The sequence below is a fragment of the Hippocampus zosterae genome, chromosome 4 (assembly GCF_025434085.1).
Source record: "Hippocampus zosterae strain Florida chromosome 4, ASM2543408v3, whole genome shotgun sequence".
NCBI lineage: Eukaryota > Metazoa > Chordata > Actinopteri > Syngnathiformes > Syngnathidae > Hippocampus > Hippocampus zosterae.
This window is the reverse complement of record NC_067454.1, coordinates 28,856,310-28,882,039: the sequence shown is the minus strand read 5'-3', so window position 1 is coordinate 28,882,039 and position 25,730 is coordinate 28,856,310. Positions and strand designations below refer to the sequence as shown.

Sequence of the window (25,730 nt, the reverse complement as noted above, 5' to 3'; positions counted from 1 at the left end):
GAGACAGTCAGAGCAAAGGAAAAACATAGGATGAGAGTAGGGCTGTAGGCAGTAAGGACACAGTAAAGATAGTATTGCACAGTGAAAACAGTATTACACTGTGAAAACAGTATTGCACGTCAAAGTATTGCACCGTAAACCCGTATTGCACAATGGGGTGTGTGAGTCTGTATGTGTCAGGGTTCCTTGGAATAAGAGTTTAGGAGGAGAACAGCATGGGGGACGAAGGTGGATCTCCTCCTCGCTGTCCTGCAAGTTGGGAACTGCAGCCTGCGGCCGGAAGGCAGCCATTCGAACGCGGGGAAGAGAGCATGTGAGGGGTCTTTCATGATCTGAGCAGCCAGACCACAGATCTGCTGCTCACACACTGCAGTCAGAGGGCGAGTGGGAAGTCCGATGATCTTGGAGCACACGCTGCTGATGCTGTCCAGGCGGTTCTTCTCCTGCAGACTTTGGGAGTGGAACCAGCAGCCATAGAGAATGAGAGGACGGACTCTATAAATGCCTGGAAGAAAGTCAGGAAGATTTTCCTGCTGACGGAGAGGAAGTTCAGTTTCCTGAGCAGGTACATCTTTGGTGGAATATTTTCAGGATCACCTCGTGTTGGAGGAGAACATCAGGTTATTGTCCAGGATGGTCCCCAGCTACTTGTATTCGGATACAGTTTCACCTGGAGTACCCTGAATGATGGTGGGGATTGTCGAGGCCAGCTCTCTCTGTTTTCTGGAGAAGGTCACCAGCATGTCCTTGGTCTTGCTGACTTCAGTTCCAGCCGGGAGGCGTCGCACCACTCGACGAACTGCTGCAGGGCGGGACCATGGTGTTACGTGGAGCCAGAGAGCAGAGACACTTGGACAGTGTCATCAGCGAACTTCACCAGGTGGCTGTTGGGGTGTGAGGACCTGCATTCATCCGTGTAAAGGATGAAGAGCACGCAGCCCTGTGGGGAGCCAGTGGAGGTGGCAAGTAGGTCAGACAGGTTGTTGTTGATCCTGACTCTCTGTGTTCTGTGTGTGAGGAAGTCCAGGATCCAGAGGATGAGTTAGTTGTTCAGGGAGAAGTTCTGCTTGAACCTCTGTGCCAGGATGTGAGGCTGCATGGTGTTGAAGGCAGAGGAGAAGTCAGCAAACAGAAGCCTGGCCACGGTGTTGGGGAATTCCAGATGTTTGTGGATGGTGTCAATGATGAAGGCTTTGGCATCATTGACACCTCTGCCTGCCTGGAATGCAAATTGGAGGGGGTCGAGGCGTGAGCTGGTCTTTGTGAGGATGTGCTGCTTGACGATTTTCTCCATGGCTTTCATCACGTGGGAGGTGAGGGCCACAGGGCCCAGGTCATTCAAGGTCTTGGGGTTATTGTTCTTGGGAATGGGGGTGATGGTGGAGTGTTTCCACAGTTTAGGGACGGTGGCGGTGTTCATGGAGGACTGGAATAAGAGCTGGAAAACGCACCCGAGCTGGTCAGCGCAGTACTTGAGGACTCGGACACTGACATTGTCGGCTCCTGGTGCACTGTTGAGCTTGGTCCTCTTGAGGGCCCTCACAACGTCCTCTGTGCGGAATCAACAGGAAGATGCGCTTCTTCCTGTTAATGAGCTCCTTCAGCTCCCTGGTGATACAGGGTTTGTTGTTGGGGAATATGGTGACAATCTTGGAGGGGATGATGGTTTCCTCACAGAAGCGGATGTATGAGGAGACTATATCCACCTGGACATTGATGTCGTCGGAGGGGGAGAGAAGGTTGCACCAATCCGTGGACTCTAGGCACCCCTGGAGGGCGTTGATGCTCTCCTGCGTCCACTGTTTGATGGTTTTGGTTACCTTCTCTACTCTCCTGATGGCCGGGCTGTAGGCAGGGAGGAGCAGGATGGTGTGGTGATCAGCGGAGCCGAGGGGGGTGGGGGGGGGGGGGTCTTGTATGCATCAGGGATGGAGCCGTAGCATTTGTCCAGCCTTTGAGGGATTTCTCTGGGCGGCAGTGGTTGAAATCTCCCATGATGAATTTGGGAGAGTTGGGGGGGAAAGGTGCTCCAGTCTGTTGAGGATGCATCTTATGTGTTTGGTCGCCGTGGTGGGTGTGGCTCTGGGGTGGATGTAAACGATGATTAAGAAGAGTTGGGGAAATTCTCTGGGCAGGTGAAAGGACGGCAGGACACAGCAAGGAGCTCGATGTCTGGGTGCAGTTTCTTTTTTTGTGTTGTTTTATTTTTGTGATAACATTTACAATATTAGAATGCTAGATGGCAGTGTTGCCTTGAGGAAGGGGGTATATAGCACGGGTTTTGGGTAATGTGGTTGTTCCTTCTGTGGGTGAAGGTAGAAAAATAAAGAGTTCTACAACCATCATAAGAGTGGAGTTATTTTTGGGATTAACACTGGTAGCAGAGGATGGTTAGCAACTACAGAATCCCGCCACCTTTTGAAGAGGGAAAACCCTACGAGAGCTGGAAGAATGAAGTCGGAATTTGGACAAGAGTCACCGACTTGGAGAAGAAGAAGCAAGCCCTCGCGGTGGCTTTGGCACTTTCAGGTAGGGCACGAGAGACAGCGATGGAAATTCCCGCTGATGACTTAAATCGGGACGCGGGAATGGACACTTTATTCGGCAAACTTGATGGATTGTTCCTAAAAGAAGAAAAGGACAGAACGTATGAGGCTTACTCCAATTTTGACCGGATTGTGAAAGACGTGAACGGGTCCATGGCGGACTATATTATTGAATTTGAACAGCTATATTCACGTATGTGGAAATACAAAATGGAGCTTCCCGACGCCGTTTTAGCTTTCAAGCTGTTGGATACGGCGTGCCTGGATACGACAGACAGACAACTGGCTTTAACAGCATGCAGTGACTTAACATTCGCTAGTATGAAGTCGGTGCTGAAGAGGATATTTGGCGTGAGCGCGAGTGCGGGGACGCATGGCATTAAACAGGAAACAGTGTATGCTGCGGAGCAGCGAAAAAAGAGCGGTGACTGGCAAAAAAATCCTCGACAGAAAACCCCACAGATCGGCACTAATCTGCTTGACAAGTATGGACGGCGATCGAAATGTGCAGTATGCCAAAGCACCTTTCATTGGGCAAAAGACTGCCCACACAAAAGTGAGAATGTAAGAATAACGGAGGATGATCAAACGGAAATTGATGAGTGTAATGTTACACTGCTCACCAAGGAATTGTCTACAGATGCAGAAATACTAATGGCAGAATGTTTTGGCACCGCTATAATAGACACTGCTTGTACTAGAACAGTGTGTGGACAACAGTGGCTTGAACACTATCGTACGCCGTTGGGAAAGAATAGTGCAAACACTATGAGAGAGACAGAAAACCCAAGTCACAGGCCATTTAAATTTGGAGATGGAAAAGTGGTCTATTCTGTGAAAAGTGTGAAGATACCGGCTAAGATTGGGCACACAAAGTGTCACATACAAACTGAAGTTGTACCTGTCGAAATTCCACTGCTTTTGAGCAAAGTATCACTGAAAAGAGCTGGAACTGTTTTGGACATGGAGCATGACAGTGCAGTAATGTTCAAGCAGCCTGTTAAACTGGACTTTACTAGCTCTGGACATTACTGTGTTAGCATTTTGGCCTGTGACAATATAAATGACAATATGGAGCCCATATCGGCTACTGAAGATGAGATACTGACAATAACAGATGAAATGAAAACCGATGAAAAGATGAGAGTTTTAGTGAAGCTCCACAAGCAATTTGGACATGCCTCTGCTGACAAGCTGCATAGACTCTTAAGTAGTTCTGGCAACAAGGACACTGGCTGTGTCACCTTGCTACATAAGGTAGTGAGTCAATGTGAGATATGTAAGAAATATTGCCGTGTCAAACCAAAACCTGCTGTTGGCTTACCACTTGCATCAACATACAATGAAACTGTTGCTGTGGATTTGCATGAGCTCGAGCCAGGAGTGTGGTACCTACATATTATTGACCAGTTCACTCGTTTTAGCGCAGGAAGTGTCATGACTACCAAGAAGTCCTCTGAGATTGTGAAGCATTTTATTCATGACTGGATCAGTGTGCACGGCCCCCCTAAAAGACTGTTCAGTGACAATGGTGGGGAGTTCAACTATGAAGAAGTGAGAGACATGGCTGAGAATTTCAACATGGAAGTGAAGACAACAGCTGCCTACAGTCCTTGGAGTCATGGGCTGTTAGAACGACATAATCAAACGCTAACTGAGATTATAATGAAAGTAAAAACAAGCACTGGATGCGACTGGAGCACAGCTATGGATTGGGCTCTAATGGCAAAGAACTGCATGCAAAGTGTTCATGGCTACAGTCCACATCAACTGGTATTCGGAGAGAACCCCAACTTGCCCTCTGTGTTAATTGACAAAGCACCTGCTCTTGAAGGCACCACGAAAAGCGAATGGGTTGCAAAGCATATTTCAGCTTTGCATGCAGCGAGAAAGGCCTTTACTGAAGCGGAATGTTCAGAGAGAATACGGAGAGCGCTCAAGAAACGGCTGCGTCACACAGATGAGAAGTATGAACTGGGTGACAAGGTTTACTGCAAGCGGTTGGACTGTCCAGAATGGAAAGGGCCAGGGGTAGTCATTGGACAAGATGGTGCTGTTGTTTTTGTTCGACACGGAGGCACCTGCATTAGAGTTCATCACCTCAGACTAAACAAGGTTACTCAGGAACATGATGTTGATCCACAGACAACCTGTGATGAAGAGACCGACAGCAAGCAACAGTGTACCACTGAGGAATTAGAGTTGGAAAAAGAAGGGCCTCTTGCTGAGTACATAGAGAATGATCCATTGCCAGCTGTGGCAGACACAAGGGCTGAAGGACAAGAGCATGACAGAGAAACCAAATTGAAGACTGGTCATATTGTAACATTCAAAACCACAGAAACTAGCGCTCAACAAACAGCAAAGGTTTTAGGACGTGCAGGGAAAGCAACCGGAAAATATAAGAATTGGTACAATTTGGAGCTTCTTGAGCCTGCTGGAGTGGCGGGCACCAGCATATCCGCAGATGTGACACAATTAGAGAATCTTCAAATTCAGGTGGATCAAAATGTATCGGACATCAGAAGTGAGGATATATATGCGGCGAATGATTATTATTATTATTATTTGATGACGCCAAAACATGTGAAATACATAATTGGAGACAAAATGATGTCTTTGAGGTAGTTGACGACAAGGGGCAGAGGTGCATATCCACCCGTTGGGTGTGCACTCTGAAAGAGACAGTGACTGGTGTGGTACCAAAAGCAAGACTGGTAGCAAGAGGATTTGAAGAGCTGCAGGTTGCAGAGCTACAAAAGGACTCGCCTACTTGTGCCTCAGAGTCACTGAGGCTTCTTGTAGCAGTGATTTGTCAAAAACAATGGACACTTCATTCGATGGACATAAAATCGGCATTCCTGCAGGGCATGGACCTATCCAGAGACATTTTTGTCAAGCCTCCTCCGGAAGCTAACTGTACGGGGAGGCTTTGGAAGTTAAAAAAGTGTGTGTATGGTCTGGCAGATGCATCTTTGTATTGGTATAACAGAGTGAAGGATATAAGTCAAGTCAAGTCAACAGTATTTATAGAGCACTTTCAAACAGCCATCGCTGCATACAAAGTGCTGTACATGGAGCGATTTAACATATACAATAAACAGTAAGACGAATCAGTAATAAGTAATAAGTAATAAGGCGGTAGAAAGCACCAAGCAGTAAAACCAATAGCAAATCTAAGTCATGCTGAGTCAAACGCCAAAGAATACAAGTGAGTTTTGAGGAGGGCTTTAAAGATGGGCAGCGAGGAGGCTTGCCGAATGTTCAGTGGGAGGTCATTCCAGAGAGATGGACCAGCAACAGAAAAGGCTCGATCCCCTCTGAGCCTCAGTTTAGTTCTTGGTACGTCTAGCAAAGACTGGTCCACAGACCTGAGGCGCCGGGCAAGGGTGTAGGGGCGTATGAGCTCAGAGAGGTAAGGTGGCGCGAGATTATTCAGAGATTTGAAAACAAAGAGGAGGATCTTAAAAATAATTCTAAAATGAATGGGGAGCCAGTGAAGGGATGCCAAAGTAGGAGTTATATGCTCCCTCTTACGAGTACCAGTCAAGAGGCGAGCAGCGGCATTCTGTACCAGCTGAAGGCGCTTGATGGAGGACTGGCTGACTCCAAAGTACAGGGCGTTGCAGTAATCGAGCCGGGATGTGACAAAGGCATGAATTACTGTCTCAAAGTGTTCATGTGAGAGGAAAGATTTTATTTTGGCCAGCTGTCTAAGGTGAAAGAAGCTGGATTTAACAACGGCACCAATTTGCCGAACGAGTTTGAAATCACTGTCCAGTTTAAGTCCCAAGTTTGAGACCGTTGATTTCAGATAAGGAGATAGGGGGCCCAAGTCTACAGGATGGAATGTACAAGGTCCACTGGGGCCAAACAATATCACCTCTGTCTTCTTTTCGTTGAACTTCAAGAAATTTTGTGCCATCCAGGTTTTGATTTCTTCCAGACAGGATAGGAGTGGCCTTAATGAGAAGGTGTCTTTCTTGCTCAGTGGGACATAGATCTGGCAGTCATCTGCATAGCAGTGGAAAGGAATACCATGTTTCCTTAAGATGGAACCCAATGGGAGCAGATACAGCGAGAACAGCAGAGGCCCCAGAATTGAGCCCTGTGGAACACCACATGACAGGGGAGCAGTGCGTGATTCAGAGCAGCCAAGGCTCATATAATGGTCGGTGCGGGAGGTACTATATCCAAAGTTCACGCAGCAGTTTTCTACTGGTTGGACAATGATAAAGAAGTAACTGGGGTTCTGGCTTGTCACGTTGATGATTTTATTTGGGGTGGATCTCATATGTTTCAACTGACTGTCATGGTGCATATCAAAGAGAAATTCAGTGTTGGCCGTGAAGCTCATGATAATTTTTCTTTTGTGGGTGTATATTGTGTAACCTCTGACGATAGGGTAAAAATACACCAAGCCACGTACATTGAGAATTTACAGACTATACATCTGACACCATCGAGAGCAGCTGAGCAAGCTTCACCTGTTACTGATGAGGAAAGAGATCAGCTACGGTCGAAAATAGGGCAACTTTTGTGGGTTGCGAGACAGAGCAGACCCGATGCTATGTTTGAGGCCAGTAATCTGGCTGCAAATCTCAAATGTGCTACCATACAAACAATTCATGAAGCAAACAGAGTTGTGTCTAAACTTAAAGCCAAATCAGTTGAGTTGAGCTTTAGACACCTTGGTAAAGATGATAGCCTTAAGTTGGTTGCATATACTGATGCGTCTTTGGCAAATCTCCCTGATGGGGGCACCCAGGGTGGGCACTTTGTTGTTTTGATGGGCGAAAGCGGCCGGTTTTCTCCCATCTCGTGGCAGTCAAAGAAAATTAAGAGAATTGTCAGGAGTACACTAGCAGGTGAGACATTGACTATGGCTGAGGGAATTGACAATGCCATTTTTCTGTCAACATTATTCTCTGAGCTATATGCCGGTAGTACTAACCAACCTGTGCCGATCATTTGTGTCACTGATAATCATTCGCTTATGGAGGCATTGAAATCGACCAAGTCTGTTGCTGAGAAAAGGCTACGTTTGGAAATCAGTTCTATTAAAGAGCTGATCCAATCAAAAGGAGTCCAACAGGTACTATGGTCAAGTACCAAAGATCAATTGGCAGACTGTCTAACAAAAAAAGGAGCATCACCGGCATTGTTACTCAAAGCCCTCTTTGAAGGGCATTGGACAATTAAATGTCCCGACACACTGTTCACTATACACATTCTGCTTCCAAATGTAATGTTCAGTCCTGCTTTTTCGGGCAGTACATATTTTTTTTTTGTTAAAGATGAGACTGAGATTGTTGTTTTATTTTTGTGATAACATTTACAATATTAGAATGCTAGAGGGCAGTGTTGCCTTGAGGAAGGGGTATATAGCACGGGTTTTGGGTAATGTGGAAGTTGTTCCTTCTGTGGGTGAAGGTGGACGGTCGCAAAAATAAGAGTTCTACAACCATCATACAAATGGAGTTATTATTCGGATTAACATTTTGAGCCAGGTCTCAGTGAACGCTAGAATGCAAGCGCGCCTGTATTAGTCGCAGCTGTTTACCTTAAGCTGGAGCTCGTCAGTCTTATTCCATAGCGAGCGAACATTCGCGAGAATGATCGCTGGTAGTGCCCGCTGTTTTCCGCCCTCACCCTGCAGCCTTGCCCGAAGTCCTCCCTTCTTTTTTTTGCTCCGTCTGTTTTTTTTCTTATGGGCCCTACTGGCCGCCGAGTTGAGTTGCGCACCGCGGACCCACATCGCGTCTGACGATGAGCGGGGGCGTCTCTGAGAAGCAGCAGCTGTTCCCTCGTGTAGATAGTCATATTTGGCGTGAGTCTCAAGTTGTGGTGAGCCAATATTCGTGTGGAGGTGCAGTGTTGTTGTCGTTAGCACTGGCTTGGAGCACCCGCCATTAGCACCGGGCGAGCTGGAGGCGCTAGCTGTAGCACTAGCTAGCCGTTAGCACCGAGACTAACGAATGAATGAACAAAGATAATCGAAGGGGGAAAGTGCGGAATTAATAGCTCGAACAGTCGCGCTGAGGTAACACGGGCCTGTGGAGCTAGGAAAAAGCAGGGAGTGTAGGTGAAAAATGTGGAAAAAAGCAAGAAAAGTAAGAAAGACCGTTCCGGGCGTAGACCAGTCGACCACAGCGCAGCGACCCGGAACTGGAAGCTGCGGTGGGTAATCATAATAATAATAACTTTATTATTATTAAAATAATTAAGCCCTGACAGCACTTGGTAGCTCCTTCAGCCAGAGACTGTTACACCCGCGCTGCAAGAAGGAGAGATACCGACGCTCGTTCCTACCGACTGCTGTCAGGCTGATGAATAAAAAATAACAATCATAATAATAATAATAATTAAATGATGTGAAGGTAAATTGTAAATAGTACTGCGATTTATCCATTTGTGTTCATATTGTATTTAATTGAAAGATGTTTGTTGTTGATTTTTTTTTCTCTTCTTCTTTCTACATACATTCTTGCTGCTGGAGGCTGTAAATTTCCCCATTGTGGGACAAATAAAGGATATCTTATCTTATAAGCACCATTCAAAACGCTCAAGAATACTTTACAATCAAGAACAAAACAATAAAACCACAGATAAAGCTACAAATAATGAAAGAAGAGATTAATCTAAATGGAGTATGTGATTTCAAATAGGTGGGTTTTGAAATGGGATTTGTAGGTAGAACGAGAACCAATATTACGGATGTTGGGTGGACGTGAGTTCCAGAGTTTGGGGGCAGAGCGGCTGAAAGCTCTGCACCCCATTTTGCTGAGACGGGCAGAGGGTACACACAAGGGGAGGGAGGATGAGGACCTGAGGGAACGAGAGGGAATGGAAATTTGAAGATCAAACAGTGGGGGCAAGGTTATGGATGGCTTTAATGGCTTTAGTTTATTCTTCAGTTTTACAGGGAGCCAGTGGAGCTGTCGGAAGAGAGGGGTGATGTGATGAAAGGAGGTGGTTCTAGTGCTGATCCGGGCTGAAGAATTCCAGTTGAAGTTTATGGAGGAATTTGTGATGGGCACCAAAAAGAAATGAATTGCAATAATCAATACAGGAGGTGACGAGACTATGGACAAGGATAGCAGTAATGTGAGGGGTGAGAGAGAGACAGAGACAATTGATATTACGTGGGTGGAAATATGCAGACCAGGTTATGTTATTGATGTGGGATTGGAAAGATAGTGAGCTATCGAGGATGACACCCAGGCCATTAACATGAAGGGAGGGGGACACAGTGGAAATATCAATTGTGTCGGCTTTGTGTCGGGTGGATTTAATACAGACGAGGAGGAGTTCTGTTTTGTTGCTGTTAAGTTTGTTTGTTGTTAAACCTCAATCCTCAGAGGCTTGAATGCCTCTAAATTCAATTTCCGATCCTGCAGTGCAGTGAAAAGTGTTACGTTCTGCATTACATTAAATAAAGACGCTTTCTTGGAGATTTTAATCCTTTATTCTGCCACTCTGCCGGCCTCACTTGGTTTTCATTATTGACTGTTCTCTTAACCAATCCTCACATTCCTCGCTTGGGCTACAGCAAGTGATGAGGGACAATACTTTGCATTTTGAAATCCAACAAAACGATTGCCAGCCCAACCACAACACCAACATGGACGAGGTGCCGCTCACTTTTGACATCCCAGTGAACCACACTGTCGAGAAGAAGTGGACCAGCACAGTAGTAATACGCACAATGGAGCGCCAGATGTTCGTTTATACTGTTGTCCTTGGTTGCCATGGTAATGGAGAGAAATGGACATCTACGGCAGGCAAGTGATTCCGCAATCAAGATTGTGGACACTTGGGCTAATGTGTCTGCTTGCGCTGTTCGAGCTTTCGGAAAATCCGGCATCTTTTATCAGGCAAACGATGGACAGGCATCAGACATACACTTCCTCCCACACCCACTTGGGATGCAAAAGATCATCTCCGTTTGTGTGGTAAACTTCGCAGACACACATACCGAAGTCAACCCTTAATATGGTGGCACACATTCGACAGCCATCAGACACACACTTCTTCACACACCCGCTCCAACATATACGATGGCAACAAAACATCACAAAATACTAGAGCTGTCAGTTTAGTGCGTTTTTATTGGCATTAATTTAAATGAATTTTAACGCAATTAAATTTTTTCTCGCGAGATTAACGAGGCACACGTAACAAGCAGATTTTAGGTTGCTCTACAAATACACCAGAACAAAACAACAAGCACGCTGCAGAAGTCCACGCTCATGTCTGTTTTGCCAGCCACGGCAGCGTGAGACACCTACAACAGATACTTAAAGAGTTTATGAATGGAAAGTTTACTTTTAAAAGTAGCCAGATTGCTCCACTGACAATACCAAAGTTACCTGTTGCCACTGACGCGATTGGTGGAACTATTTTGTGTGGAAGGTTACAGCGTTCCGTGTCCATATAAATAGAGCGGGTGGAGCTTCTCTGTGTTCGTCTGACAGTGACAGTGCTCTGCTGTGGTAGCGACCTAACGAAAATCAAACGTCTCCAGTGTTGTCATCGAACCAAGTGTAGTCATCCGAAATGAGGTCTACACAAAAACCGTAGAGAGACTTCCGCGCAAGAAGGACCAACACAATCAACATAGTCTGACTGGGTTAGGGGGAGTGAAATCCCCCCTCTTTCAGAATGGTTTGCCCCAGCAGCACGGGGGAAGTGCTTGCGCTTGTTTGTACGGCCGACAGTTTTGAATACAGCGGCAAATAACGAACACTGGTGTCCGGGGTCTCGTTATTCTCCAACAAACAAAGAAACAGACTGCTGTGTTCAAAGCAAACTTGAGAAAAACGAAGTATGCAACCATGGTTTAAATCCACTATAGCCTGAGTACTAGTTTACCTTAGATGTGCACTTTATAATGTTATATTGCTCTGTTTTGATTTCAGTAAAAAAAGCTGTTGTGTGACAGAATATTTTTTTCACTGTTGTTGATGGACAGTAATATTGTGTGAGAGATTATGTGTGAACAACAGCTCCAAGTGAAAAATGTTCATTGTTTGTATTTACTGAACAATGAAATTGTTATTTCAGTAAATATTTGCATTTGGCACATAGAAAATTGATTAATGATTCCAAGTTGATGAAAGCATTAAAATGGGGGAAACCCATTTTCACCCTCTCTCTCAGGGAGAGCCTTGCAACCCTGTGGAGGTGTCACGTAACGAGGTGGTGGTGAACCCCAAAAAGCAAGCAAGAGGGAGGAGCAGTGTGTACTTGACGAATTATATTGAAACATAGAGAAAACTAAATCCAAAAACATAGTCCTAATAACGAAACAAATCCAAAGTAGCAAACAAAAACCATGACTGAAACTCAAAATATCAATAACAGAAACATGACAGACAAGCAAACATGACAGCAGCAAAGAGCAACAAACAATGACCCGACAATGAGTAGTCGGCCGGGAGTCCTTTTAAAGCCACTAAGTACCTAACGACCAACAGGTGTGCAGCTGCAGGGAAAAGCCCCACAGTGCCACCTGTTGGTCACAAACCGAAACATGACAGGAGGCAACTCATTTCAGCCACTTGTATTCTTATTGTCATTCTTTCAATCATGAGTCACACCTCGTAACCATATGTGGGGGTAGGAGTGGAGATTGAGGGGTAAATGGAGAACTTTGCATTGTGGCTCAGATCCTTCTTTATCACGACAGATCGATGCAGAGTTCGCATCACAGGAGATGCTGCACTGATCCACCGGTTGTTCTCCTGCTCTATCCTGCCCTCACTTCTGGACATGACTCCAAGATTCTTAAACTTGGATTTGAGGTGCTCATTATTTATCCCAACTGCTTCACACTTGGCTGCGAGCCAATCCCAGTGAGACATGGAGAACGGGGCTTGAAGAAGCGAACAGTGCCACACCATCTGCAAAAAGCAGAGATGCCACCTTCTCAACACTTCGGCTGAACCAAAAATTCTGTCCATAAAGTTGATGAACCCCATACTCCCGAAACACTCACCACATAAGTCCCCGAGGGACAATCGAACACATGTCGACTGGTTGGGCGAGTTCCCGTGTACCCTCGAGAACCCTGCTAAGGATGGAGAGGTGGTCCACTGCTCCACAGCTAGGACGAAAACCACACTGCTCCTCCTGAATCTGAGGCTCGACTTCCCGACGGACCCTCCTTTCCACCACCCCTGAATAGATCTTACCAGGGAGGCTGAGGTATGATCACTCTGTCGGTGAAACACAACCTCCAGTCCTCCCTCTTAAAAAGATGGACCACTGCCCCAGTCTGCCAATCCAGAAGCACTCTCCCTGTCCCTGTGTCCCTGATGTTGCAGAGTTGTCCCCACCAGGAGAGCCCCACCATATCCAGAGCCTTTCGGAATTGCGGACGGACCTCATTCACATCTAGATGTTGCATTCTGGGGACTTCTGGGTAGAGCGAACGCTGGCGCGTTTTAGCTGCCGCTGCTCTCCCACAAACTTTTGTGTTTTACGGTGTTTTACTGTTTCGCATGGAATCACTATCATCATCTCACAGTCATTCCACCCAGCCCCCATTCACGCCTGCCTCGCACTCTCAACTATCTTCGACTGTTTCGTCCCGGCGTCTCAGCGTCCTACCTGTCAACCTGTCGCTCCTCCATCGACCTGTCAAGGGTCTGCTCCAGTACTCGGTGGCCGAGCTCCAATGGCTGGGCCCTCCTCCTGCTCTACACCGGCTCCCGGACATCGTTCGCTTTCCTTCTCGGAAATATATTCATCGTGGGACTCGTCGGGGCTTCTGCCTCAACCGATCGAACACCATCATCTCCTTCTGGTCTTCCTCCCGTCGGCCATCCAGAAACGCCGGCCGATCCATTGACCATCGTGCGTTAGCCGGCTTGGCTAGGTCGGCTAACGGCCCCCGCAGCAGCGAGACCGTCAACTTCGGGCTACTTAACATCCGTTCGCTTACTGGGAAGGGAAATCTCATTCAAGATATCCTCACGGACCATAAGCTTGACATTCTTTGCTTAAATGAAACCTGGCAAACTCCCGGGGACTTCTCACAGTTGAACGATTCCACTCCCCCGGGATTTGTTTACATTTGCAAGCCCCGCGATTCTGGTCGCGGAGGAGGTCTCGCGATAGTATACCGCGAGAAGTGGAAAGTACTTCCGGTTTCTCTCCCGCCACTTTCCTCCTTTGAATGCCTTGCCTGTCAAATATCCGCACCCATTCCCACGATTATTGCCACAGTGTACCGCTCCCCCAAACCCCACCGCGACTTTTTGTCTACTGTCCTCACCCATCTCTCCTCTCTGTCACCAAATGTAATAATCCTGGGATATTTTAATATACATATGGACACTGCTCTTCCTCTCACCATTGACTTCACTTCTTCAATTAACAGTTTTGGTTTTGATCAATTTGTAGATTTTCCCACACACATCAAAGGTTACACACTGGATCTGATCTGCTGCTCTGGTATTTCCCCCTCCAACTGTACTGCTGATGAACTTCCAATAACGGACCACTTCCTTATCTCATTCAACATTACACTCCAGCTCTCAACTGCCAAATCACCCCGGACCATTGTTTACCGTAATATTAAAGACATTAACATTGACTCTCTCACTGCATGGCTGACCACCCTGACTCCGGACATTGACTCCACTCCTGATGATTTGGTTTTCCGATGTAACTCTGGTCTCACCGGCATCCTCAATACGCTCGCCCCTGTCAAGTCCCGCTCTGTCCTTTTTACTCGGTCTGCCCCTTGGTTCACCCCTCATCTACGTTCCTTAAAATCCCAAACCCGGCAGCTTGAGCGACTTTATAGGAAAACCGGCCTCACTGCTCACAATGACATCTATGCAGCTCAACTATCCCTCTACAAGGATTCCATCTCTCAAGCAAAATCACATTACTACTCCGGACTCATCTGCTCCAATGCTGGAAATACTAAGACTCTCTTTTCTCTTTGGAACAGAATCACTCAACCTCCTGACTCCCTACCACCTCACTTTTACTCTCGTGACACCTGCAACGCACTTCTCCTCTTTTTCAACGAAAAAATCAACAGAATCCACCAGCATCTGGGCTCCTCTGTACCTTTCCCGTCCTCTGACCTTCTCACCCCTTGCAAACTGTTCTCTTCTTTTGAACTCCCCCATCTCTCATTAATTTCACACCTCATCATTAAATCAAAGACTTCCTCCTGTCAGCTCCAACCCCCTCCCCACAGTTCTGGTCAAATCCTGCCTACCCTCTCTGCTTCCCTTCATCTCAGCCATTATCCATTCCTCTCTGTCGACTGGAATTGTTCCTGTGCTCTTCAAAACTGCAGCTGTCACCCCAATCCTGAAAAAACCTGGTTCAGATCCCAATGACTTCAATAACCTACACCCCATTTCCCATCTTCCCTTCATCTCGAAAATTCTGGAGAAAACTGTCACCTCTCAGCTCCACTCCCACCTCACCGACAATAGTCTTTATGAACAATTCCAGTCCGGCTTCCGTCCCCGTCACAGTATTGAAACAGCCTTCATAAAAATCACAAATGATCTTCTCATGGCAGCAGACTCTGGCCTTATCTCCATCCTCATCCTCCTTGACCTGAGTGCAGCCTTTGACACAATCTCTCACCCCATCCTCCTCAATAGACTCTCTACCATAGGCATCACCAACACCCCTCTACGTTGGTTCCACTCATATCTCACTGGGCGCTCTCAGTTCATTCAACTTGATTCTTTTACTTCACAATCCCTCCCCGTTTCTTCTGGTGTTCCCCAGGGTTCTGTCCTCGGCCCGCTCCTCTTCATTGTCTACCTCCTTCCGCTCTGAAACATTTTCCGCAAATTTTGGCTTACACTTTCACTGCTTTGCGGATGACACCCAGCTCTATCTTTCCAGCAAACCCGACGCTTCTCTCCCACCCTCATCCCTCTCTCACTGTCTCTCAGAAATCAAATCTTGGTTCACCCACGATTTCCTCAAGCTAAACAGCAATAAAACTGAACTCCTACTCGTCGGTACCAAATCCACTCTAAACAAAGCCGACAGTTTCTCCCTCACAATTGATAATGCCGCTATATCTCCTTCCCCCCAGGTGAAGAGTCTGGGTATCATCCTTGACAGTTCACTATCCTTTAACTCCCACATCAATAACATTACCCGGTCCGCTCATTTCCACCTTCGCAATATAAACCGCTTCTGTCCCTCACTCACTCCGCACACCACCGCTATCCTTGTTCACAGTCTCGTCACTTCCCGTATTGACTACTGCAACTCACTCCTCTTCGGTGTCCATCAGAAATTCCTCCATAAACTTCAACTTGTTCAGAATTCAGCAGCCCGGATCATCACGAGAACCCCCTCCTTCCAACATATCACCCCCATCCTCCGACAGCTCCACTGGCTTCCTGTTCAAATTACTTCTCTATACATTCAAAGCCATCCATAACCTTGCGCCCCCCCTATCTGTCAGATCTTCTTCAAATCTCCATTCCATCTCGCTCACTCAGGTCCTCATCCTCCCTCCACCTTTTTCTACCCTCTGCCCGTCTCAGTACAATGGGATGCAGAGCCTTCAGTCGCTCTGCCCCCAAACTCTGGAACTCACTTCCTCCCAACATTCGTAATATTGACTCTCTTTCCTTATTCAAAACCCAGCTCAAAACCCACCTATTCAGACTTGCCTACCCGCCTTAAATCTTTCTTTCTTTCTTTATTATTTTATCTGTGTTTTACTATTGGTCTTGGCTGTACAGTGTCCTTGAGTGTTGTGAAAGGCGCTTACAAATGTGATGTATTATTATTATTATTATTATCTGGGGCTTTGTCACCCAGGAGCTTAAAGTTCCTCAGTAACTTCAGCCCCAGATATAGGAGGGCCCACCTAAGAGTCCCCAGACTCTGCTCCCTATAAGGAAAGTGTGTTGGTGGAATTGAAGAGGTTTTTTTAAGTGTTCTCCCCATCGAGGTCAGCAGTGCCCTTTCTCCAGTATCTACAGTGTTAATGATGCACTGGTTGACCTCCTGAAACGCTGAATCGTAGGCCAAGAGCTTTTCTTTTATTTGGTCTGACTGCAGCATTTGGATATTTGGGCTACATTTCCCATGAGACATGGAAGCAGGAAGTAGTTCCAGGTATGATGAGAACACAGACGTCTGTTTGCGATGATATGAGTTAAAGTAAAAAGGAAGGAATTTGAGTAAAAGCTGAGAAATTGAAAACGCAACATCTCTACATAAGGCGCACCGGATTACAAGGCAAACTGTCACTTTTTTGACAAAAGAAAAAAAATTGGAGTTCTCCTTATGAACTCAAAAAAAAGATTACTATAGTTTTGAGGCAGGGATTTTTTTTTGTGTGTGTACCAATTGTTGTGGTTGACTTAGCCAAGTTAGACCAAGTTTTCCAAGTTCTACTTTAGAATTAAACTTTCCCCAGGAATAATGGAACCTCTCACAGGTTTTAAAAATGTGACGACAATTTTAAAATCTTGCTTGTGATCCAGGGTACAATGTGCTCTGGCCCTGTTTTCCCTACCTTTGTGATAACTTTGCCTTTGCTGACTGACAATGTTTGAGTTTGTTTACAATGAGCAAGCTTCTTCTCTGTTTTTGGTACTTTCTGTGGTAGAGTTACACAGGGTTGGGAGTGTTAATTAAAAATGTATTCCAATACAGTTAATAGTTACATGTTAACAATTTATTTGGTAAAGTAAGCCAAGCACCAAGATAATAAAGTAATGTAGCTTTGAATTACTTTTGGATAATTCCAATACCATTATCTGATCTACATAGCCTCAAGAGGGTCGCACGTGTGTGCTGGGGCCTATCCCTGCTGGCGTCGGGAAGTTGGCGAGGTTCGCCCTGAATCGGTTGCCCGCCAATCACAGTGCACACCTAGACTAACAACTGGTCGTGCTCATAATCCCACCTGGGAACAATTTTAAGTGTTCAGCCAACCTATCACGCATGATTGTGGAATGTGAGAGGAAACTGGAGTTCCCGGAGAAAAAACAGGTAGGCACGCAGAGAACATGCAAACTCCACACAGGAAGGCTGGACCTCCCTACTGTGAGGCAGACGTGGTCCGATCGGAGCCCAGTGAACAAACGCGTAAGATAGGCATTGTCAGAGTTTTTACTCGGACAAAGTTAATCAAATGACTCGTCACACAGGGAAGATTGTCTTTCTGATTGGCGGAAGAGGATCTCTGAGGGCAAACAACGATAGTTGGTCACTCTCAGAGTTCCTTGTCCTCCAGTCTGACTTTTATTGTTGGCATATACAAAACACAAGAAAAACATTGCCCCCGATATTTGCATACCACACACCTGGTCCAGCCAGGAATCCATTTGTGATCGGTCTGAGAAGGTATGTCAGTATTGACCCGGTTTGTGACAATTGCATTAATGGATAATAACCAGCTTCCATCAGTGCTTAGTACGTTAGTTTTTGGAAGTTTCAGGTCATTCGTCAGCAAAACGGGTGTCCGTCAGTGACTTATTGACAGACCTTCTGTCAGGACTGATGGAATGCTCACCTCTGGTTATTGTATCGGTGAGGAGAAGTAAGAAGCTATCGGTAAAAAACAGTTAACGTGCATTCCTACATCAAAGTACCGTATTTTCACGACCACACGGTGCACCGTGTTGTTGGGCGCACTCTCAGTAAGGGGTGCTATTTCTGTATTTGAAAAATACACAAAACGCACTGTATTATTGGGCGCAGCCAGGCATGGTAAAACATACGCCAGCTTAAACATACGGCATGCATGCACGCACGCTAAAAACAAGTTTTTAAAAAGACAACGGAAGCAAAACTGAGTTCGGTTGTACTTTATGTAGCCATTTTACAATGTACTCACGTTTTTCTCTTCACCTCCTACACGCTCACCCTTCACTCATTGGCGACTGGTACCTGCTAGGGGCGTGCCTTAGCGTCCTCTTACACGCCCACCCTTCACCTCATTGGCGACTGGTACCTGCTAGGGGTGTGCCTTTAGCGTCCTATTACACGCCCACCCTTCACCTCATTGGCGACTGGCACCTGCTAGAGACGTGCCTTTAGCGTCCTCTTACACGCCCACCCTTCACTCATTGGTGGACTTCCGCATGCCTGTCGTCACTCACTCCGCCTTCCTCTATATAAACAGCGTGTCGGCCAAAGGTCAGAGGTCAGGCTTTGAAACTCGGCGCATACACTAGACGCTCCGCATTATAAGGCGTCCTGTCCATTTTGGAGAAAATTTAAGACTTTTAATGGCGCCTTATAGTCGTGAAAATACGGTAATGTGTTTCGGGACATTACGTAAAAGCTTCGATTGAGAGCAATATAATTCCCAGTCCAATAATGAAAATGTGTGCCTTACCTGTTTTAGGACTTCCTGTTTATTCTTGTTGAGCTCCTCATATTTAAGTTTCCACTGACTGAGCTCTGTCTCTAGCTTCTCAATGCTCTTACTCAATGCAAGCTTGTCTCTGTGTATGACAAAAACATTTTTTGAGAAATATATTATCACAGGTGGTCATGTGGCCCGCGAAAGCAAATCAGTAGTGACAACTTCCATGAATCGGTGGCAAAATTTCAAATTGTCCTGTGTAATTCATAATAATGTTGAGATTTTGGAAGAAATTTTGACCCGTTTTTTCACACACACACACACAATGACATGCCGGCTCAGACGTTGCCCGGCCAAACAAGGTCTGCATCAGGTGCTGGGGAACCAGAGCACCTTGATGAAAAATGGGCTAGTGGAGACAAACAAACGACAAAGCGGAGATGGGCAAGATGGAGAACGTGTCTCGGTTGGAATGTTACAACTCAAGCAACCCTAGTCAGAGGGTTTACATACAGAGAATGTGGGCTGAATAGTTACTTCGAAACCCACAGTCACGGTTGACCACGAAACAACTAGTAGCTCGGTGTTCCAACATCCACAAATACAGATTCCATGGTGAAGGGCCCCAGGCTGCCAGATCAGAGGAGGAGGAGGTTATTCCAGAGATTAGGAGGCAAGCCCCAATTAATGAAATGCTGAGTGAGGCAGCAACTCATGGCGAGAATGAAGGCTGGCCAAACTAGAAACAATGGCAATGTGAAGTACCACCTGAAAGTCTCATGGAAACTATGCAGCACTGAGGGTGATACCTACCGTAATGATAACCTTCGGCATCAGTGATCCTTGGGATGCTTGGCTATAAGAGCAACCATAGGAGCCATGACATACATTACACACCATAGAAAAGACGGTTGGAGGCTAAGATCCAGGTGGCTCGGAAAGATGTGAGTCAATTAACGGAGACCCAGAGAGGTGTGATTAAAAGGCCGATACCTGGGAGGTACATCCAGATGACCATACCTGTAGCACTCGAAACTGCCAAATAAATGCTACAAGCCTTGTCCAGTCATCTGAAGAGGTACACGAAAGAGAATGAGGCCAGGTGAAGAGGAAGGCTGTTCGCAACACAACCTGCGAAAGTGTACATTCGGTGGCAGGGTTCTGCCAGCAGAGCAGACCCACCAAGACTGGAAATTGAAAGGTACTGGAAAGGCATATGGGAGAAGGAGGTCGCACATAACAGCAGTACGCAATGGCTGGTGACCTTGAGAGAGGAGCACAGTAACATCCCTGAACAGAACCCAGTTACAATCACAGTGGGCCGGACATGGTCCACACCTACTGGCTAAAGAAACTCACAGCACTCCTTGAGTGCCTAGCAGCACAAATGAACCCACATCCAACTATCGGCCAATAACCTGTCTCCCCACAACATGGAAGCTCATCATTGCGACATTGATCAATACTTGAGCGAAGCACAGAACGGCATTCGTTGAGATACCAGAGGAGCCTAACATCAGCTCCTGTTGACAGAACAGTCACACAAAACTGCATATCCTGACATACCAACCCGTGCACAGCCTGGATTGATTACAAAAAAGTCTATCACTCCATGCCACAGACATGGATCACTGAATGCTTGGGGTTGTGTAAGGTCAAAAGGACCCTAAGAGTCTTCATTGCAAACTCAATTAGGATGTGGAAAACCACACTTCAAGTCAAGTCAGTGCAAACATTGAAGTGGATTGAAACACACAGCTAAAGACAGGCAGATACATATGAACAAATAAACATTAAATCGCAACAACACACAACCAAGGGCAATTGTGATTATTGTGGGTTAAAGCCACGGTAATGAATTGTTGAAGTGCAATAATCCGATGACAGATGTTGAGAGGCATGGTTGTGGGAGGGGGCCGGGGGGGGGGGGGGGGCTCAGGGGGAGTGCAGGAAAAACATGAAGGGAGTTGAGTCTTCTGATTGCTTGTGGAATAAACTGTTTTAAGCCTGCTGGTTTTAGCACACCCCTCCGTGAGTCGTCACCTTACCGTGGTGGAGGGGTTTGTGTGTCCCAATGATCCTAGAAGCTAAGTTGTCTGGGGCTTTATGCCCCTGGCAGGGTCACCCATGGCAAACAGGTTCTAGGTGAGGGGCCAGACAAAGCACGGCTCAAAAGACCCCAATGATGATAAAAATAAATGGATCTAGGTTTCCCTTGCCCGGACGCGGGTCACCGGGGCCCCCCTCTGGAGCCAGGCCTGGAGGTGGGGCTCGTTGGCTGGCGCCTGGTGGCCGGGCTTACACCCATGGGGCCCGGCCGGGCACAGCCCGAAGAGGCAACGTGGGTCCCCCTTCCCATGGGCTCACCACCCATGAGAGGGGCCAAAGGGGTCGGGTGCAATGTGAGCTGGGCGGCAGCCAAAGGCGGGGACCCTGGCGGTCCGATCCTCGGCTGCAGAAGCTAGCTCTTGGGACATGGAATGTCACCTCTCTGGCAGGGAAGGAGCCCGAGCTGGTGTGTGAGCCAGAGAATTTCCGACTGGATATAGTCGGACTTGCCTCCACACACAGCCTGGGTTCTGGTACCAGTTCTCTCGAGAGGGGTTGGACTCTCTTCCACTCTGGAGTTGCTCACGGTGAGAGGCGCAGAGCAGGTGTGGGCATACTCATTGCCCCCCGGCTCAGTGCCTGTACATTGGGGTTCACACCGGTAGACGAGAGGGTTGCCTCCCTCCGCCTTCGGGTGGGTGGACGGGTCCTGACTGTTGTTTGTGCATATGCACCAAACAGCAGCTCAGCATACCCACCATTTTTTGAGTCCTTGGAGGGTGTGCTGGAGAGTACTCCTGCTGGGGACTCCATTGTTCTGCTGGGGGACTTCAATGCTCATGTGGGCAATGACAGTGATACCTGGAGCGGCGTGATTGGGAGGAACGGCCCCCCCGATCAGAACCCGAGTGGTGTTTTGTTATTGGACTTCTGTGCTCGTCACGGATTGTCCATAACGAACACCTTGTTCAAACATAAGGGTGTCCATATGTGCACTTGGCACCAGGACACCCTAGGCCGCAGTTCGATGATCGACTTTGTAGTTGTATCATCGGATTTGCGGCCGCATGTTCTGGACACTCGGGTGAAGAGAGGGGCGGAGCTGTCAACTGATCACCACCTGGTGGTGAGTAGGCTCCGATGGTGGGGGAAGATGCCGGTCCGTCCTGGCAGACCCAAACGTATAGTGAGGGTTTGTTGGGAGCGTCTGGCGGAATCCCCTGTCAGAAGGAGTTTCAACTCCCACCTCCGACAGAGCTTTTCCCATGTTCCGGGGGAGGCGGGGGACATTGATCCCGAGTGGACCATGTTCCATGCCTCTATTGTTGAGGCGGCCAATCTGAGTTGTGGCCGTAAGGTGGTTGGTGCCTGTCGTGGCGGCAACCCCCGTACTCGCTGGTGGACACCAGCAGTAAGGGATGCCGTCAAGCTGAAGAAGGAGTCCTATCGAGCCTTTATGGCCTGTGGGACCCCAGAGACAGCTGACGGGTATCGACTGGCCAAGCGGACCGTGGCTTCGGTGGTCGCCGAGGCAAAAACCAGAGCGTGGGAAGAGTTTGGTGAGGCCATGGAAGCTGACTTCCGGACGGCTTTGAGGAAATTCTGGTCCACCATCCGACGTCTCAGGAGGGGGAAGCAGTGCACCACTAACACTGTGTACAGTGGGGATGGGGCGCTGCTGACTTCGACTCGGGACGTTGTGAACCGGTGGGCAGAGTACTTCGAAGACCTCCTCAACTCCACCAACACGCCTTCCTTGGAGGAAGCAGAGCCTGGGGACTCTGAGGTGAGCTCTCCTATCTCTGTGGTTGAAGTCACCGATGTGGTTAAAAAGCTCCTCGGTGGCAAGGCCCCAGGGGTGGATGAGATCCGCCCGGAGTTCCTCAAGGCTCTGGATGTTGTGGGTCTGTCCTGGTTGACACGCCTCTGCAACATCGCGTGGTCAACAGGGAGAGTGCCTCTGGATTGGCAGACCGGGGTGGTAGTCCCTCTTTTTAAAAAGGGGGACCGGAGGGTGTGTTCCAACTACAGAGGGATCACACTCCTCAGCCTCCCTGGTAAGGTCTATTCAGGGGTGCTGGAGAGGAGGGTCCGTCAGGAAGTCGAGCCTCAGATTGAGGAGGAGCTGTGTGGTTTTCGTCCCTCGGGGAGTTCTGTGGGGGGTGCTTCGTGGGTATGGGGTACCGAACCCCCTGATACGGGCCGTTCGGTCACTATACGACCGATGTCAGAGTTTGGTTCGCATTGCCGGCAGTAAGTCGGAATCGTTTCCAGTGGGGGTAGGACTCCACCAAGGCTGCCCTTTGTCGCCGATTCTGTTCATAACCTTTATGGACAGAATTTCTAGGCGCAGCTGAAGCGTTGAGGGGGTCCGTTTTGGGGGCCTCAGTATTACATCCCTGCTTTTTGCAGATGATGTGGTGCTGTTGGATCCTTCAAACGGGGCTCTCCAACTCTCACTGGAGCGTTTCGCAGCCGAGTGTGAAGCGGTTGGGATGAAATTAAGCACCTCCAAATCTGAAACCATGGTCCTCAGTCGGAAAAGGGTGGAGTGCCCCCTCCGGGTCGGGGAGGAGATCTTACCCCAAGTGGAGGAGTTCAAGTATCTTGGGGTCTTGTTCACGAGTGGGGGTAGGAGGGAGCGGGAGATCGACAGGCGGATCGTTGCAGCGTCTGCTGTGATGCGGACGTTGTATCGTTCTGTCGTGGTGAAGAAGGAGCTGAGCCAAAGGGCGAAGCTCTCAATTTACCGGTCGATCTACGTCCCAACCCTCACCGATGGTCACGAGCTATGGGTCGTGACCAAAAGAACGAGATCCCGGATACAAGCGGCTGAAATGAGTTTTCTCCGCAGGGTGTCCGGGCTCTCCCTTAGAGATAAGGTGAGAAGCTCAGTCATCCGGGAGGGGCTCAGAGTCGAGCCGCTTCTCCTCCACATCGAGAGGAGCCAGATGAGGTGGCTTGGGCATCTGATTCGGATGCCTCCTGAGTGCCTCCCCGGTGAGGTGTTCCGGTCATGTCCCACCGGGAGGAGACCCCGAGGAAGACCTAGGACACGCTGGAGAGACTATGTCACCCAGCTTGCCTGGGAACGACTCGGGATCCCCCGGGGAGAGCTGGAAGAAGTAGCTAGGGAGAGGGAAGTCTGGGCTTCCCTGCTAAAGCTGATGCCCCCGCGACCCGGCCCCGGATAAGTGGTAGATGATGGATGGATGGATGGATGGATGGGTTTTAGCACAGAGACACCGCAGTCGCCTCCCCGATGGCAGCAGGTCGAAGAGGCTGTGAGATGGGCGGGTGGGGTCACCTGCGACCTGGATGGCTTTGCGGGTCAGATGAGAGTTGTAAATATCCAAGAGTGGGGGAAGAGAGGCACCAATGATCTTCTCAGCTGCTCTCATAATGCGCTGCAGACTTTTTCGGCAGGACATTGTACAAGCGCCGTCCCACATGGCGATGCAGCTGGACAAGATGCTCTCAATGATGCCTCTATATGAGAAGACCTTGACGTACCAGCTGCGCCCTGACACGCACACACAACCAGACAATCACTCGCACACACACTCTCTTGTATCACTGCCTTGGTTGTTAATGTCTTGTGACTTGTTGTAACTGTCATACGCTTGTGCAGGAGTTTTTTTTTTTTGCCTAACTAAAATTATCCTCAAAATGAGGATAGTTCAAGCATGGGTTTTTTTCTACCCCACTCCCTCCCTTTTGGTGTCTTTCTGACTTCCGGGTTGAGTGAACGGTGGCGCGCTTGGCTGCCGCTGCTTGGCTGCTGCTGCTCAACCCGTATTGTGTTATTGCTTTGTTATTGTAAAGTGGCCTTGGTGGGTGCTGGTGAGCTTTTTTTTGGCCAGTGAAGTGGTATTTTGGCTCAAGGACAGGTCTTCAGAGATGTGCACACCAAGGAACTCATCATCTCCCCTGCGGCACCGTCGATGGTCAGCAGAGCATGCTGGGCGTGCGTTCTCCTGAAGTCCACAAAATCCCCTTCGTTTTCTCCACATTCAGGTGGATATTGTTGCCTCTGCACCACAAGGTCAGCCTGCTCATCTCACACCTATTGACTCATCGTTATTGGTGATGAGACCCACCAGTCGTGTCGTCTGCAAACTTCATAAAGAGGTTGGAACAGGATGAGGGAGTGCAGTCATGGGTCAGCAGAGTGAAGAGGAGGGGGCTCAGCACATATCTTTGGGGGGCGCCTGTGGTCTCTCCGTCAGAAAGTCCAGCAGCCACGATCAGTTACCTCCTCTACATGGATGACATAAAGCTGTATGCTAACAGCGAAAGGGACATAGACTCCATGATCCACACAACGAGGACGAACAGCAGTGACATCGGGTTATCATTCGGGCTTGAGAAATGATATTGGATGGTAACTAAGAGAGGCAAGGTCGTCCACACTGAAGGGTCTAACTCCATGGCGGAACAACAGCAGATATTGAGGACAGCTACAAGTACCTCGGTATGCCACAAGCCAATGGCAACCTCAAACTCACAACAAAACCGGCTATGGCCAAATACCTCCAGGGGGTGAGGCAAGTCCTACGAATCCATCTCAATGGCAGGAACAAGACCAGGGCAATAAACAGCTACGCCCTGCCAGTTATGAGATACTCTGCAGGACTATTAAGGTGGCCAAAAGACGAGATTCAGACCACGGATGTTTAGACCCGAAAGCTCCTAACCATGCATGGGGGGGTTCCATCTCAAATCCAGCACCCTGAAACTGTACGCAAGCCATAAGGAAGGAGGCCGGGGACTAGTGAGTATGAGAGCCACTGTCCAGGATGAAAAAT

The 25,730-nt window shown here is 48.1% G+C and overlaps 1 protein-coding gene and 1 long non-coding RNA gene across 2 annotated transcripts in view; both read right to left on the bottom strand.

The window, feature by feature from the left end:
* ccdc102a (coiled-coil domain containing 102A) overlaps positions 1 to 25,730 on the bottom strand; it is a 133,648-nt gene that overhangs the window by 52,938 nt on the left and 54,980 nt on the right. The window contains exon 5 of the mRNA XM_052063943.1: positions 18,904 to 19,012. Within this exon, the coding sequence (XP_051919903.1) occupies positions 18,904 to 19,012 (109 nt within the window). The remainder of the gene's footprint in view (positions 1 to 18,903; positions 19,013 to 25,730) is intronic.
* LOC127599827 (uncharacterized) lies at positions 18,356 to 18,628 on the bottom strand. The gene is made up of 2 exons (XR_007962179.1): positions 18,517 to 18,628; positions 18,356 to 18,452 (listed from the first exon to the last, which is right to left on the bottom strand). It is a non-coding gene; the product is annotated as an uncharacterized LOC127599827 (long non-coding RNA).